The sequence below is a fragment of the Mus musculus genome, chromosome 3 (genome assembly GCF_000001635.26).
Source record: "Mus musculus strain C57BL/6J chromosome 3, GRCm38.p6 C57BL/6J".
Taxonomy (NCBI): domain Eukaryota; kingdom Metazoa; phylum Chordata; class Mammalia; order Rodentia; family Muridae; genus Mus; species Mus musculus.
Window position 1 is genome coordinate 131,244,145 of NC_000069.6, and position 14,908 is coordinate 131,259,052.

The following is a 14,908-nucleotide window of genomic DNA, read 5'->3' on the forward strand; positions in this document are numbered from 1 at the left end:
CCATCTTTCCAGCCCATTTTCTACTTCTTCAGCAGAAGCCTAGAAGACCAGAGGAACAAGGTCACAGGACAGGAAAATTCCCACTGCAGAAAGACTGGACCAGCCACTTGAGAAAAAAAGTGGATATGGAGAGGCCAGAACTGATAAAACACACTTATGGTGGGCATCAGCAGTGCGGGAGACAGAAGGCAAAGGGCTAACAGAGAGGGCAGCCATCAACAAGCCTGAGGGCAGCCCCAGCCAGTGTCTGGAAGTTTGCCTGGCTCCACAGCACAGCGTCCCCCACACTTCGCACGGCAATAACTCCCCAACCTCAGACCAAATGCTGCTTTAATGGCAGTCGCTCCCAGAGACCCTCTAATTAACCCCTATAAAGGGCAAGCCACCACATGTTAGGTGCCAACTGTCTATCCTGACTCCATCTCCCTCCACTGAGCTTCCCAGCAAGAGAGCAGAAGCAATCCAAACAGGAAGGCCGGCAAGCCCTGCCTGGCCCCTACTCTCTACCACTCGCCTTTGAGGTCAGGAGGCTCAAGACTGCAGGAAGCTGCTTTTAATAGCTCTGATCACAGCATGGAACTGTGCCTCGCTGAGACAGTAGTGAAGGGCTGCTGCATGGGACCAGAATTCCCACCAGGAGTGACAGGCGAGCTAGAACCCCATGTCAGAGAAGACCTGCGTATCTCCAGCATGGAGCAAGCTGACCTCAGCAAGACGGTATGAAGGTGTATGGGTCTCCCCTGTCTCTCTCATCATGTCAGTGACCTCGTGTTCCTCCCAGTCTGATGTCCCTGTCAGCACTGTCATTGGCCCTGACACAGGCACATAAAAAAAACAAAACAAAACAAAACAAAAAACAAAGTAGAGGAGCCTTCCAAGATAAGAGCTGCCCTTTCTTCCTCTCCTGAAGAGGACAATTGTGACAACCGATATACAAAGGGGGCTTTTTTTTTTGTATCGACCTTCCAGGTTCCGGTTACGTGTCACGCAACATCAGGACCAGATGCCCACTGACCTCCACAAGCTTCATCATAGGCACGGGGTTGAAAAAGTGGAGGCCAGCAAATCGGTCTTGTCTGGTGGTGGCATTGGCTATGTTTGTGATCTGCAAAGAAGACGTGTTGCTGGCAAAGATGGTGTGTCTGTGGAGAGAAGAAACACGGGAGCCCATTGTCAGCATCACGGCACCGTATCATCCCGGTGCCCGAGGCAGACCTACCACCACTCCCCACCCCACCGCATGTCCCGCTGAGGAAGTCAGTCAGAAGGTGCAGCAACAGGAGAGGCTGAAACCAAGCGACTGCGTTTTCTATTTAAATCCCCACATCTACCAGACGTGGCACAGTGAAGTGATCAGACACTTGAAACTGTAAACAATCCTCAGAGAAACACAGCTGCGCCCCCAGGAGCATAGAACAGTTCCCCCTCTAGTGCAGAGCTTTAACCTGGTCATTAGACAAGAATGGAAATGAAGACACAGGCTTTGAACATGGCCGAAAGGGAAGTTTAGTCTCAGACAACCTGGGACAGAAGAGTACACACACACACACACACACACACACACACACAAAACACATGTTCACAGACCTCCGTTTTACAGGCTATCCTGAAAACACACTTGTCTTATTTTATGCATATAGAACCTTAACTTATCAACTTGCAAATCACATACTGTCAGAGACCAAATCCAATTCTCTTCTCAAAACTTCATCTGCTAAGACCAGAAATAAAGTGAGGCTGCCAAAGGCACCAAGGCAAATCCCGTTCCTACAGCGCCACCTTGTGGATAACTTACAAACCAGTAGGATGCCCTTTAGCACAGTTGGATCTGGTCCTACTACCCAAGGACAGTGGCCCCTACTGACCATATTCTCTCTAGGGTTGCTGACCAAAGTCAGGGGCTGGCAGGAAGAAACCAGCTGGGGCAAAAAGAAATCAGTAATTTGGAAAAGAGAGACGCCTGTGAGTATCCAAATACACATATACACCTAGTACCTGGGTGGCTGAGGCAGGATTGTGGGTTGGAGGTTGTCACCTTGGACTACAGAAGAAGACCGTCTTTGGTGTGTGTGTGTAGACTAAGTGGGTAGGTAGGTAAGGGACGAAGGTATCCGAGGCTTAAGGTCAGGCACTAACAGATCCAACCTCTGGGGCGGGCTTTTTAAAAATCCAAGGTACCAACTGGGAAGGTCTTTGAAATCTTCTACCTCAAGACCCTTCAGTCACAGGCTGGAAACTTTGGGCCATCCCCAGGTAAGGTAGAGCTGGCCTAGCCTCCCGACTGCCCCTCCCCCATCCTCTCCTTACCCTCCACTGACACCAGGGGGCGTTGGATGCTCACTGCCACTAGGTGACCTCGCATCAAGGTCAGACTGCTTCAGGAGAACAGTGAAGTCACGTTGTTGTTACTGGCCTTGGTTTGATGGCCTTCCCAGGCTCTGTGCTGACTTGAGAGACAAACCCCAGTACCAGGTGTCCTCTTTGTCCTGTTTCTGAAGCGCTAAATGCACATGACCAGCAGAGTGCTGTACAGGGGACAAGAAGGTCACCAGGACACACACCTGAGGGTTTACAGCCCCATAAGCTGATGTGCAAGTGTTTCCTTCAGCCACGGGTCACCGGTGCTTCCCTAAAAATGACTTTTGCTTGTAACTTTACTCCATTCCAGTCTAACCAAGAAGGGAAGTGTGGCCAAGTCGGCCATGGGCCATAGACACATCACGTGGGCATAAGCACGCGGCAGTGAACCAGCCAGTCATCATAACTGCCAAAAGCTAAGAGTCAAACACTAAGAGGCGGTCCTAGAGTGTGACCCTACAGTGTTACCTATGTACCATTTTACAAGCCTGGCAACTCCTCCATGACCCTGCTATGGCTGCCTTTCCTGCTGTCCTTCCCAGGAAGCCTGGTGTTCACTGAATGCCCTCAAGCGGGTTCCAATTAAACCCAAATAAAATTGAAAACAGAAAAGTGTTCAAAATGGCACAAAGGCGCTTTGCCTTCTGTCTGGTCCGCTCTGAACTCCCCAGCAGGCATTTATTTAAGACTTTCCCCCGGGGCTGGTGAGATGGCTCAGCGGTTAAGAGCACCGACTGCTCTTCCAAAGGTCCTGAGTTCAAAATCCCAGCAACCACATGGTGGCTCACAACCATCCGTAACGAGATCTGATGCTCTCTCCTGGAGTGTCTGAGGACAGCTACAGTGTACTTACATATAATAAATAAATAAATCTGTTTTTAAAAAAAAAAGACTTTCCCCGTGTCCCACAATGACTGCAGGAAACACACAGGTGTGACACTGGACATGGGCAGTTATACCCCTCATGTGCACAAGGAACACAGGATGAAACCCAGTAGTTCTGCAAAGAGGTGACGGAGGCTGGGGGGTCCAGGGAGCCATGGAGCTGTGGTGAGCCGGCCCAGAGCAAGAGTGGGGTTGAGGCGAGTCCAAGCCTGGAAATCTCCTCCTCTCTGTCCTGCCTGTGTCTGTCCCCGTGCACATAGCCCTGTGCCCTCACAGTTTGCCCCCTGGTGGAGGTCACACAGCCCAGTAGCCAGGTTGAACTGCCTCTTGCCTTATAAGGTCACGTCCAATGGCACCTGGAATTCCTCCTTATTTAAAAGAGACATCTCTAGAGTTCTGGCCCAGGCCCACCCCAAAAGCGGCTACCCACTGTCCAAAGGTTTAAGTAGCCTTTGTTCCCCACATTAAATGAGCTGTCTCACGAAAGCTGCCTCCAGAGAGTCTGTTCTCATTGTGCCTACCGCAGCCTGAGGTCCCTTTTGCTCCTGCCCCTCTCAGGATCCAGAATGGCAGAGGTTTGAATGCAAACAGCCCCTATACACTCAAAGAGAGTGGATTATTGGAGGTGTGGCCTTAGAGGAAAAGGTGTGTCAAAGCTCACTGGGAGGAGGGGGCTCTGAGGTTTCAAATGGTCAAGCCACGCCTCGTGGCTCCCTCTTCCTGCTGTCTGAAGATCCTGATATAAAACTTTCAGGAACCTGTGCAGCACCACATGATTGCAGGCCACCAGGCTTCCCGCCATGATGATAATGGACCAACCCTCTGAACTGCAAGCCAGCCCCAAGTAAATATTTCCTCTACAAGAGTTATCACTGCCATGGTGTCTCTTCACAACAGTAGAAGCCCTAACTAAGACAGAGAAGTGTTAGGTAGCAGAGAGGCAGGCCTACTGTCGGGAAGGGAGGCTCAAGAGTCAGAGAAGGAGCTTTCAGAAGCCAACCAAAAAAAAAAAAAATTCAGCTATGTACTCTGCAGCGAACTTGTCCAGCCTCTGGAACAGCTCGTTCTTCAGCTTCAGGTTCTCCACAATGGCCTCCACCACCAGGTCTGTGCTGTGCACCACGGATGCCGCATCGGTGCTGGTTGAAAGGCAGCTCAGGGTCTTCTCCACAAACTCATCTCCAGCCTGGGCAGACAAGAAGGAGAAGAGAGTGTTCACTGAGCCCTGCAGGCAAGGGGACAGGCCCTGCTGAGTCAGGGGGGAGGCCCGAGAGACCAACACACCCAGAGCCAACAGAAGTCACTGGGAACTGAGACGGGAAAGCTCCCAGCCTCCCCGTGGAGAGACAAGAGCATCGTGTGCTTCTAGACACCAGGCCAAGGTTAGCTCGTGGACAAACGCAGCAGTGATGGACATTTGTTTACTGGGGGGAGGGGCTGGAGTGAGTTAATGAATACAGTTTCTGGTCAAAATCATGAAACAGCATTAGAATATTACACGCACAAATATAACCGGTGTCACCGAATTTAAAAGTGCTAAAAGCGGAGGTAAGAGAGTGTAATGGAGCAAGCAGGATCAAAATTCACTGTGTCTGTGTAGAAAAACATTGTAACAGAAGGTAGAACTCATTATATACGCAAGAAAACACTAAGTGGTTAAAATGGCAAAACTTAAGTTGCATATGTAATACAGACCACAATAAAAACTGTAAGGCCATTGGAGGCCAGAGGTCCTTACCACAGAGAAACACACCAAGAGAACAGGAATGCCAATCAGGCAGGGGTGGCTCCTCAGTGGAGGAGACAACATTAAATACCTGCATTCCACCCAGAAAGCTGAGAGTAGAAGTTGTTATGGCCTGGCAATCTTTACCCGTCTCTGTGGAAGCAGACCTCACCCAGCTTTTGCTAGAGGCAGACCTCACCCAAATTCTTCAAAATGATTATCCCAGACTCTTCCCTCCCTAACCCACCCTTAGGGGGAGATGTCACATGTACTTCATGGCCTGCTGACCTCTATGCTGTCGTCAGAGCCCACACTGGATCCTAAGACTTTGGCTTACAGATCCCACCCTCGTGGTCACGTGTACTTTGTGAAAGAGTTTGTATGTAGTCACAACTTAAGCTTCATGGTGCATTGGGCTGACTGTCACCTGGAAATCTTTCACCAGATTGTCCAGTGTTTTAAATGTGCTGACAACGGCCCACCTGGCTTTGATCCGGGTTGACAAAGCCAGTCTGCACCAGATTTTCTTATCTCTGCTCAGGGATCCAAGTCACCGCCTGACACCTGCAGGGACCCCCTCAGGCAATTAGACACAAGCATACAATGAGGTGAAGCCACACAGACACACAGACACACACACAAAGGTGGAGCCGTCAGAGGAATGGCCTTAGCCACTGATAAGAACTTACCTTAGGGTTTTCTGTGAACTTCTTCTTTGCCATCCTCTTTAGACTCTCCTCAATTCCCTTCTTGGATTTTGCCAGGATGTCTTCCGTTTGGTCCACCAATACTACTGTATGGCCAGTTGCTGCAGCTACCTAAATTTAAAAAAAAAAAAAAGAATCAGTTTCATATTCTACATGGCTTCCACTACTATTCCACTCAAAATAGCTCATGGGCCTAAGCATCAGCCAAGGTCAGACACTTGCTTCTTGCCTGAGGCGGTCCGAAGTCACGCCGCAAATTCTCCATAACACGTCTCTTCTTGTGGCCCTTAAAGCAGGAGTAGGTGAAGCTTACAATTCTACTCCAAGCCAATGAAGATCTTGTCCCCAAGAGCTATTTAAGGACACAACTAGAAGGAGAGCAGAGTCTATGACAACTAGCCAGTTTGGGGAGGCAAAGGGGATTCCACATTTCTTGCCTTCTCCATTCCCCCCTGGGTAGGCGACATCCCTGAGACACAGGTATATTGAGTGAAGCTGTGTCCCAAGACCACAAACAACCAGCCTGTTTTACACACTGTCAGGGTCAAGTCAAGTCCTCTTTCACCAGTCTGCTAAAAGCCCCAGCAAGGACCACAGAACAGGGAGTTTGTTGGGGAAAAAAAAAAAAGACTATTGAGTCATCTACACACAAATGTGACTCAATTCAAGGTAGGAGTAGAAGGACACACCCAATCTATCGCAGATACGATGTGACAGCCACCCTGAGAAGAGGCCCCAGGAAGCCTGAGTACTTCCTGGAGACACAGTTTTAGGACAGGTGGGCACTGGTGGTGTGGTGAGAGGGGCAGGCTAGCTGCAGATCTGCCCAAGAAGTAAGAAGGTGAAAAACACTGTGATCATGTGAGATTCCTGAAGCCAAGCAGCCAAGCCTCAAAGCAGAAAACACAGAGAGAATAAGACAGAACCAGACGAGCAGTGAGAGCCAACAGGTTCAAATCCCACAGCCAGGTTCCCAATGCTGCATCAAGTTTGAAGTGTTGAAATGCAGGCTTAAAATGACAGCTACACCTAGGGCTTCTCCCACGCAGTGGTACAGGTCCGAGCCTGCCCGGCCTGTGGGCAGCTTCAGCATCCCAGGATCTGAGAAACAAAGAATGGGAAAGCTGCTGATGCAGGAGAACTGACAGATCAGGGTGATGGGAGCAAGAAGGCCAAGTCATCCCGATAAGAGACAGAAGCACACAGTGAGTGACCCCGCTGTCAGTGTAAGGCCAGACCGTTTCCCAAAGCAGAACACTTGAGGACCCAGGCCAGTGTTTCTCTAGCGAGCCAAGGCCAAGAGCCGACACGCCGAGGTGACTGGGCAGAGCAACTTTGGAAACAGTACAGAAGGGAGTGACCACAGCAGACCCAGGTCCTCTGCTTTTAGGAAGGCCGCTTGTGAAGCTGACCCTGGGCTGACCTCTAGAACTTGGGTTTGGAGTGAGTTCTCGTCCTTCTCTGACCATGCAGCTTCCGCTGCTGCAGGCTCTCCTGAGACAGTGCAATGTCGGAATCAGATGATATCATGGCCATCCGCCGGATGATAGCATGGCTATTCCTCAGTAAAACGCCTGGATGCCAAGTCTCTAGCTGGAGCACCTAGAGACAACTTTTTACATGGTTTGTCACATCTCACTGCCGAGGGAACTACACCTGTCCAATGTGGTTGTGAGGGACAGGGAAGGCCCTTGCCAGCTCTTGCCTGGCACCTGACACACTCCAGCAGTCTTTCCTCTTTACTTCATCCCTTAGCAGTAGTAAGTTGCCACCTTGCATATGTCTGTACGTGGGACCTCCTAAAGAATTACCGAACCACGTGGGGGAAGGGCTAGCAGAGAAACAGAAATGAACAGATCTCAAGGTCCTGGTAGGGCCAGGCGGGGAACTAGCCTGCTCTGTGTTTGGCAGTTGAGAGACTGTCAACTTGACAGGCAGGAGTGAGGGCCACCAATAGAGGCTCATGACCGGCAACGCAGGGACAAGCAAGTGCTGCCTTGAGGGCTTCTGCTCTTGGCCCCTCTGCCATATCTCTATGGTGTTTGAAACAAGTGATTCTTACATAGTTTCTCCTGACCTCTGCTCTAGACCGTTCCTCAAGGTGGCCAAACAGGACTCCTGGGCTCTTACCCACATGGGTCCCAACCCATACTTCCCCCCTCTTCATCTCCAGTAGGAAACTGCTTGGGTTTTTCAGCTCTTAGAATTGAGAAGACATAAACAGTCATGACACCAGGCTGTACCACAGGTGACGTAACAACAACGGAGAGCGATGCTCTTGACAGCTCTCCTACATGGGGAGTTTATACTCTCATTCACAAAAGAAGCGAACCAGCCTCGATGAAGCCTCCTGTCTACCAGCAAGCCCCGAATGGCCCAGCATTTCCGGGAGCAAGCAGGTCTCAGGGGTGAGACCACTGGTGATATTTCTAGAAAACCACCTTCCCAGTTCCTACGTGTCGACAACTGGCCAGATGCAGCCGCTCCGTCGCAGGGAAGCTAACTCTCCAAGCAATGTTCCGGGAGCTTGAAATGAATGGCACGCACAGCACGATCCGTGATTCTGTAAATCACTGGCTGATTTCCCACTTTGTCCATAAGTCACAGGAGGTGGCTGATACCGAGGCCATTACCTCTTAATGTTCAGGCTCCTTGCAGTCACTTCCATCAGATGTGCCTGAGAGACACCAACCAGCAACTACTTAAGGGCAACATCACATCTTAATCATCTTTCTAAACGTCTAAGCCAGGCCCACAAATGACACATAGCCTGGTACATATCGCCTGCTTCATAAAATAGCCGTGGGGCCATGGGGCCAGTGTTCCTTCCACACCACTCCACACAGGGTTCACATTCGTGTTGCTGGCACAGCAATCTAAATAGATTACCACGCAGGTGGATGTTGGAGCAGGCATTCTGGCTCTTGCCCCAACGAAATCCAGAGATGTTGCATGCTTCTCAGTGTAGACAAGCCTGACCCAGTCAGACAAGCTTAAGTACAGTCGTGCAGCCGAGGCCTCCTGAGTGCCCAACGTGCTTCTTCTGGAATTATCGGTGCACGTGTTGTATTCGTTTGTGTAAGCCAATGTAAGTAACGTTCTATACCTACTCTCGACCAACAGAAAAACATAAACCCTTTTTTAAAAAAAGAAGAAAAGTGTAACAAGAACCCGAAGGTACTAAGAACCTACTTGGTGCCAGGATCAAGGCTGTATTTCCCCAAGACTATCTCTGACTAAGCCAACCAGTCTGGCGAGCAACAACCATTATGCAAAAGATCCAGCAATATTAAAGGGGCAGCAACACAAAAGAGACTGAGCCACTGGGCCACAATCACCCAGTGAGGCCTGAAGCCAGGATTAAGTTCGGAGACTTCTTGGCTCCAGGACTGGTCTTCCTGTGATCCAGTTGGAGGCATACATGACACTTGGACTAGCTGCAGAAATAATCAGCTTTTAATGTGCAACAGTTATAAAGTAGCATTGATAAAATATAAACTAAATTTATATTCTCTTTCAAGCAGAAAACAAGAATGGAAACAATTGCTGGCTTGGTAACAGTATCACTAAAAAGTCCTACTGAGTAACCGAATAACAAATCAATTCTTCCATGATGCTCTGATGCACTTATAACAAATCAATTTCTACCCACTGGTGCTCCCATATATTTTAAAGGTGCTTATGAAATTAACCTTACTGTTTCACTTGATACATGAAAAAACTGAAACTTATGAGTACTGTGTAACAGTTTTCTCCCAGATTGAAAATGTTCTATTTTATAGGAAGGAAACTCCTTAAGCAGGAAAGCAAACTCAAATAGCTTCAGGAAGTTCCTGAAACTGATCAGATTCTCTAGGCCCCTTCCTGCCAGAATAAACAATAAAAGCAAAGTCCTCTCTCAGGTGGAGCAAAGCCAAGCTGCAAAGGTGACTCTCAAGGAAGAACAACTCACTGGACGAAGCAAAAACCAGGAGAGTTGCCTGGAAGAGGGTTAGGCCAACTGAGGCACTTGGAAAGGACACTCTGAAACCTGATGAACTGTCTGTAGGTTGTGCAGTGTGTTCCCAGCGCCTGGCTTTGTTTTTTCTTGTTTTGTTGGTTTGGTTTGGTTCTGGTTTTAGTTTTGATAGACAGGGTTTCTCTGTGTAGCCCTAGCTGTTCTAGAACCAGCTTTGTGAGCAGTTGGTCATCCATTCTGGGGTTGGCTTTGGTGATGCAGCTTTCTCTGAGTCATCTCTGTGCCTGTAAGCTCCCTCCATCCATATGTCTGTAAGTAACCCCAATAAAACTCATGGGCTCACCACATTGCACTTTGATGGTATCTGTACTGTGGGTGTTCCATTTGGGCCGAACAGACATTTGTGTTGCATCTGCCCAGAAAAAGTCTTGTCATATAGCATATAAGTTAATTAAAGTAACAGGTCTATAATCATATGGCTTCAATCAAACATAATTATGCTACTAGCCAAAATTACTTTTCAGGGAATCGACAATGTGCTCATCAGAAAAAGCAAGAGGACCTGAGTTCAGATTCCCAACATCCACATAAAAAGCCAGATGCCTGGGGAGGTGGCGACTGGAGGATCGCTAGGACTCACCGGTTAGCTAGTCTAGCCTGCTTGGTGAGCTCCAGGTTCCATGAGAGAAGCTGTTTCGGAAGACCCAGCCCTTTTCACTCTGTGTGGCTGCAGGCCATTGTGGGTCCCTAACCCTGGCAGGTGAGTGTGATGCTTGCTGAGGTCTGAGAACTACTACCTAAGATCTACACACCACAGCAAACCAGACCGGGCTGGGAATCTTTAAGATGACCAGAGTGCAGGCACCACCCTCGGGTGTTGTGAGGCGTCCAGTCTGGTGTGTGCCAAGACGATGCATTAGAATACTCCTGCGGATGATTTTAATGCACAGTCGCTGTGCCCAAAGCATCGCTCTGCCAGCTCCTGTTGACCCCAGCCGTGTTCCTCCACCTACTCATGTCACTCCTGGGTTGTCACCGCTCCTCAAACACAAGGGAGGAGGAAACCTCTGTCCTTAAACTGGTACCACTGAAAAGCCTTCCTGATGCTGCCCATGAAAATATCATATTATATCATAAAGGTACTGTCCAAAGATGCCTTAAAGGAAGGGCACTTCCCACCAAGCCCCCTTCTGCCAGGGCTTTCAAACACCATGTTCTTGTTCCATCTCCCCTAAATAAAACTAGTTTAATTCTTTGCCTAAAAGTCTGGTCCAGCGCTCATTGTGTTCCTGTCCCTTCTTCTTGACCTCTGGCCACCTGAGCAAGAAGCATGCTCATTCGCTTGCTCATCTTCTCTGGACTCTTCTCCACCATCCCTGGCTAATGACCTGGCTTTGGTTCACCACAAGCCATAAGGCTGGGGGTGGGGTGGGGAATATCCAGAATCTCCCAGAGAACAGATTCTTCAAAAGGCTCCACAACAAAAGAAAACCAAAGTCCACAGAGGCTGATCACCCAAAGAACAGCTTCCATATACGAGTGTCCTCCTAGGGCTGGAAAGGTGGCTCGGTGATTAAGAACACCTTTGTTCTTGCAGAGGACCTGCCTCCCCCCCCCCCCAAAACCCCAAATATAAAATGTCCTTATAAAGACCAAAGTTCATGAAATGTATTATGAGTCACTTCTCTCATTGCTGAGATAAAGGCAGCCTCAGGCAGGCAGGCAGGGCTTATTTTGGAGAGGTCACAGTGGGATGCAGCCGCTCATATTGTGTCTTAGTCAGGAAGCAGAAAGCAACCAATGGAAGTGGCTGGCTGGATTTCTCCCTTCTATGCAGTCCACAAGCCAAGCCTAGGGAATGGTGCCTCCCACTTCATGATGGGTCTCCCCACCATAATGAGCCTATTCTGATAACTCCCCACAGACAAGTCCAGAGGTCCCCAGGGGATTCTGGACCTCATCAGGTTGACAACTGAGATAAAGCGTCACACACTCTGTTCTTATCTGTGGCCACCATTAATGACCAGGTGTACTATAAAACACCATAACCAGGCCAACTTAGGGAAGAAAGAGTTTATCTGGCCTTACGGTTCCAAGGGTTAGTGATAGCAAGTGACAGGCAGGGCAGATGCAGCAGCAAGCTGGGAGCTCACATCTTGAACCACAAACATGAAACAAAGAAAGTAAACAGGGGACATGAGGAATCTTTATACCAGCAATTCTCAACCCATGGCTCACAACCCCTTTGGAGGTAGAAAGATCCCTTCACAGGGGTCGCCTGAGGCCATCTGCATATCAGATTATTTATATTATGATCCATATGAGTAGCAAAATTACACTTGTGAAGTAGCAACAAAAGTAATTTTGTAGTTGGGGGTCACCACAACATGAGGAACTGTATTAAAGGGTCACAGCATCAAGGAGGTCGAGAACCACTGCTCTAAATTCTCAAAGTATGTCTCCAGTGACGTACTTCCTCCAAAAAGATCACAGCTCCTAAGCCTCCTGAAACAGCACAAGCAATTAGGCCCTAGATATTCAAATACATCAGCCTTATGAGGGTCATTCTCATTCAAACCATCAGACCCGGGGATCAACTGCTAAGAACGAGGTGTGTGCTGACTTTAGTATCACGCACACATTTAAACTGAACATAGTTCTACTTGGGTCAACATCCCTCCTTCCACACTGTGTGAGACAACTTACATTCTACAGTTTCAGGGCCATGTTACTTTAGCAATGGCTTCTCATTTGGGGAAGTTCCCTCTCCCATCCATCAGAAGAGGTTTGCTTTATTTTCAAGAGTTTATCCTTCAAACACTGTCTCCACAGGCTCATATAATTTCCTGCACCAAACAGCCAGGTCTCCACGTTGGAAACATGAACTACAGTGCTCTTAAAGTTTTCACACAAGCAAGCACCCTCCTCCCACTCCCCAACCCAGACAACTCTTCTCCAATTCCCTGTCCATTCACTCAGGCTTGTGAGAGCTGTCCTTTCCCTCTGCTGAGGACTCAGTGACGATTGCCCAGGCGCTCTTCTGGAAAGCCCCAAATCCTTCATGTGATTAAGTCTTTCATCACGGTACACATTTCACTGAGAGCTAAGAAAAGAATAAGAGACGCCATGTTTTCTTGGCAGCCAAGCAACTGCAGTGGAGCACTCAAACAACCTGCAGAGTGGGGATGCAGAAGTCTCCACAGTTTGCATAAAACGCACAGGTCAGAAGAAATGCCTTCCATCAATGATCGAAGGCCACAGATAAAATACTGTCTTCTAGGGTGAGTGACTTTGGACACACACACACACACACACACACACACACACACACAGAGAGAGAGAGAGAGAGAGAGAGAGAGAGAGAGAGAGAGAGAGAGAGAGAGAGACAGAAGCCTCTTAACCTATAAACACCCAAAGAAACAAGAGAGAGTTCGGTATGTCATTAAGTGCATAAAACATATGTATATAGTTATCTGTTTTATCACTTACTACCATGGACTACAAAGAAACCTGTTTGTCATAAGAAACTGTATCTGTTTCCTCTGGATGGAAACATTCCTTCCTGGGAAGAGAGGAGCTGAGGTTTGGGAAACTCACAAAAACTTACAAGACTCCGAGGCTCAAAACACTCATAAGACTCACAAGGAAGGCCTTTCTCTCTAAAGTTATGTGAGCAGTAAACTGGCTGGGGAGAGAGGGACCCATTCACCCATCATCACATGGCTCTGGTTTGCACAGGATGCTTCCGTGATGCAGGGTCTGTCCTCCACACTAGGATGGAGAGAAGCGCAATGTATGCTCCTGTGAGAAAACTCATTAAACTCAACTTGGTTGCAATCATTGCTTTGGTTTATCACTACACTTCTATCTGGGGTAAACAGAAAGAGACTCTTTAAGAATGGCATCTTCCGCGCACTCACTCCCACCGCAACCATGAACTTATATTTGCCTGCATAAGACTAAGCCAGTCAATAGCAAGTCATGGATTGGGTAGGGGCTCCTGGGGCCCCACCCCATCTGTGCTGAATTATTGGCTACTGATGGGTTGTGGAGGCTAAGGAGTCATTTCTTATCTCAGTGTCAGGATCCATTGCATAATTCCATGTCACTCAGATGGCCCTGGTTAAACTCGGTGGGTCACAAAAGAAAGCAAAAAGACATGAACATGGGAAAGGGAATGGGGGGGGGCTTGAAATGTGTGCAAGGGAGATAGGAGGGAGTAGGGGAAGTGAGGGTAACCAACAGCATTATATACACGTATGAATCTGTCGAAGAACAAATTTAATTAAGAAATAAAGTAATACACTCCCAGGCTGGTGAGATGGCTCAGCGGTTAAGAGCACAGGCTGCTCTTCCAGAGGTCATGAGTTCAATTCCCAGCAACCACATGGTGGCTCCCCACCATCTATAGGGGGATATGATGCTCTCTTCAGGCAGACAGATGCATATGCACCAGAGCATACATTAAATAAAGTTAAAAACAAAACAAAAAACAAACAAACAAACAAGAAAGAAACACACTCCCAAGGGAAAGTTAAAAATGTATCAAAACTTACACTCATAAGCTCTGAGCACACATGGTTCCATTTGCAATGGAGAGAAGTGTAGATAAAAATGAAACATCAAATCATAACTTCAGACCATTACCCAAGTGTGCACTGCACAGCTGAGTCCTCCCATAGGTGGGTTCTCACGGTGGGAGCGTTGAGCCATCCGACCGTGTGAACCATTCCAGTTCGCTGTTACAGTATTAAGGGATTTCTTATGGTCCTGCATCTTCCCTGTACACAATACATAGAATACACAAAGTCTGTGTTAATTTGTATTATCAGTAAGGCTCCTGGCAACCTGCAGGCTATTAGTTAAGTTTTGCAAGACTCAAATACACCAGGGGCTAGGGGGGTAAATCAGTGGTAATGGACATAGTTTGCATGTGATCCTGGGTTCAGTTCTCAGCACCAAGAAGTAAGTGTGCATGCATGTGTATGTGTGTGTGTGTGGGGGGGTGATTAAAAATCATCATAAACAAAATTATGATTATTTTGTTTAAAGTGATTAGACCAGGGGCTAGAGAGATGGCTCAGTGATTGAGAGTGCTTGCTGTTCTTACAAAGGCTCCCTCTATCAGGACTGCTACATGAATTACAGATAACTTATCAAGGGCTATTGCTGACTGAATATAGTTTTCCCTTAAAACCTTGTGTCCAGCTTTAGCCCAAATGAGGTGGTATTGGTATAGGCGGGTGAGGACTAGAGGATTATGGGAAGGAATGC

At 48.2% G+C, this 14,908-nt stretch overlaps 1 protein-coding gene across 1 annotated transcript in view; it reads right to left on the reverse strand.

The window, feature by feature from the left end:
* Hadh (hydroxyacyl-Coenzyme A dehydrogenase) overlaps positions 1-14,908 on the reverse strand; it is a 38,683-nt gene that overhangs the window by 10,726 nt on the left and 13,049 nt on the right. Inside the window, exons 2-4 of the mRNA NM_008212.4 lie at positions 5,659-5,787; positions 4,272-4,429; positions 1,016-1,142 (exon numbers count right to left, since the gene is read on the reverse strand). Of these exons, the coding sequence (NP_032238.2) occupies positions 1,016-1,142; positions 4,272-4,429; positions 5,659-5,787 (414 nt within the window). The remainder of the gene's footprint in view (positions 1-1,015; positions 1,143-4,271; positions 4,430-5,658; positions 5,788-14,908) is intronic.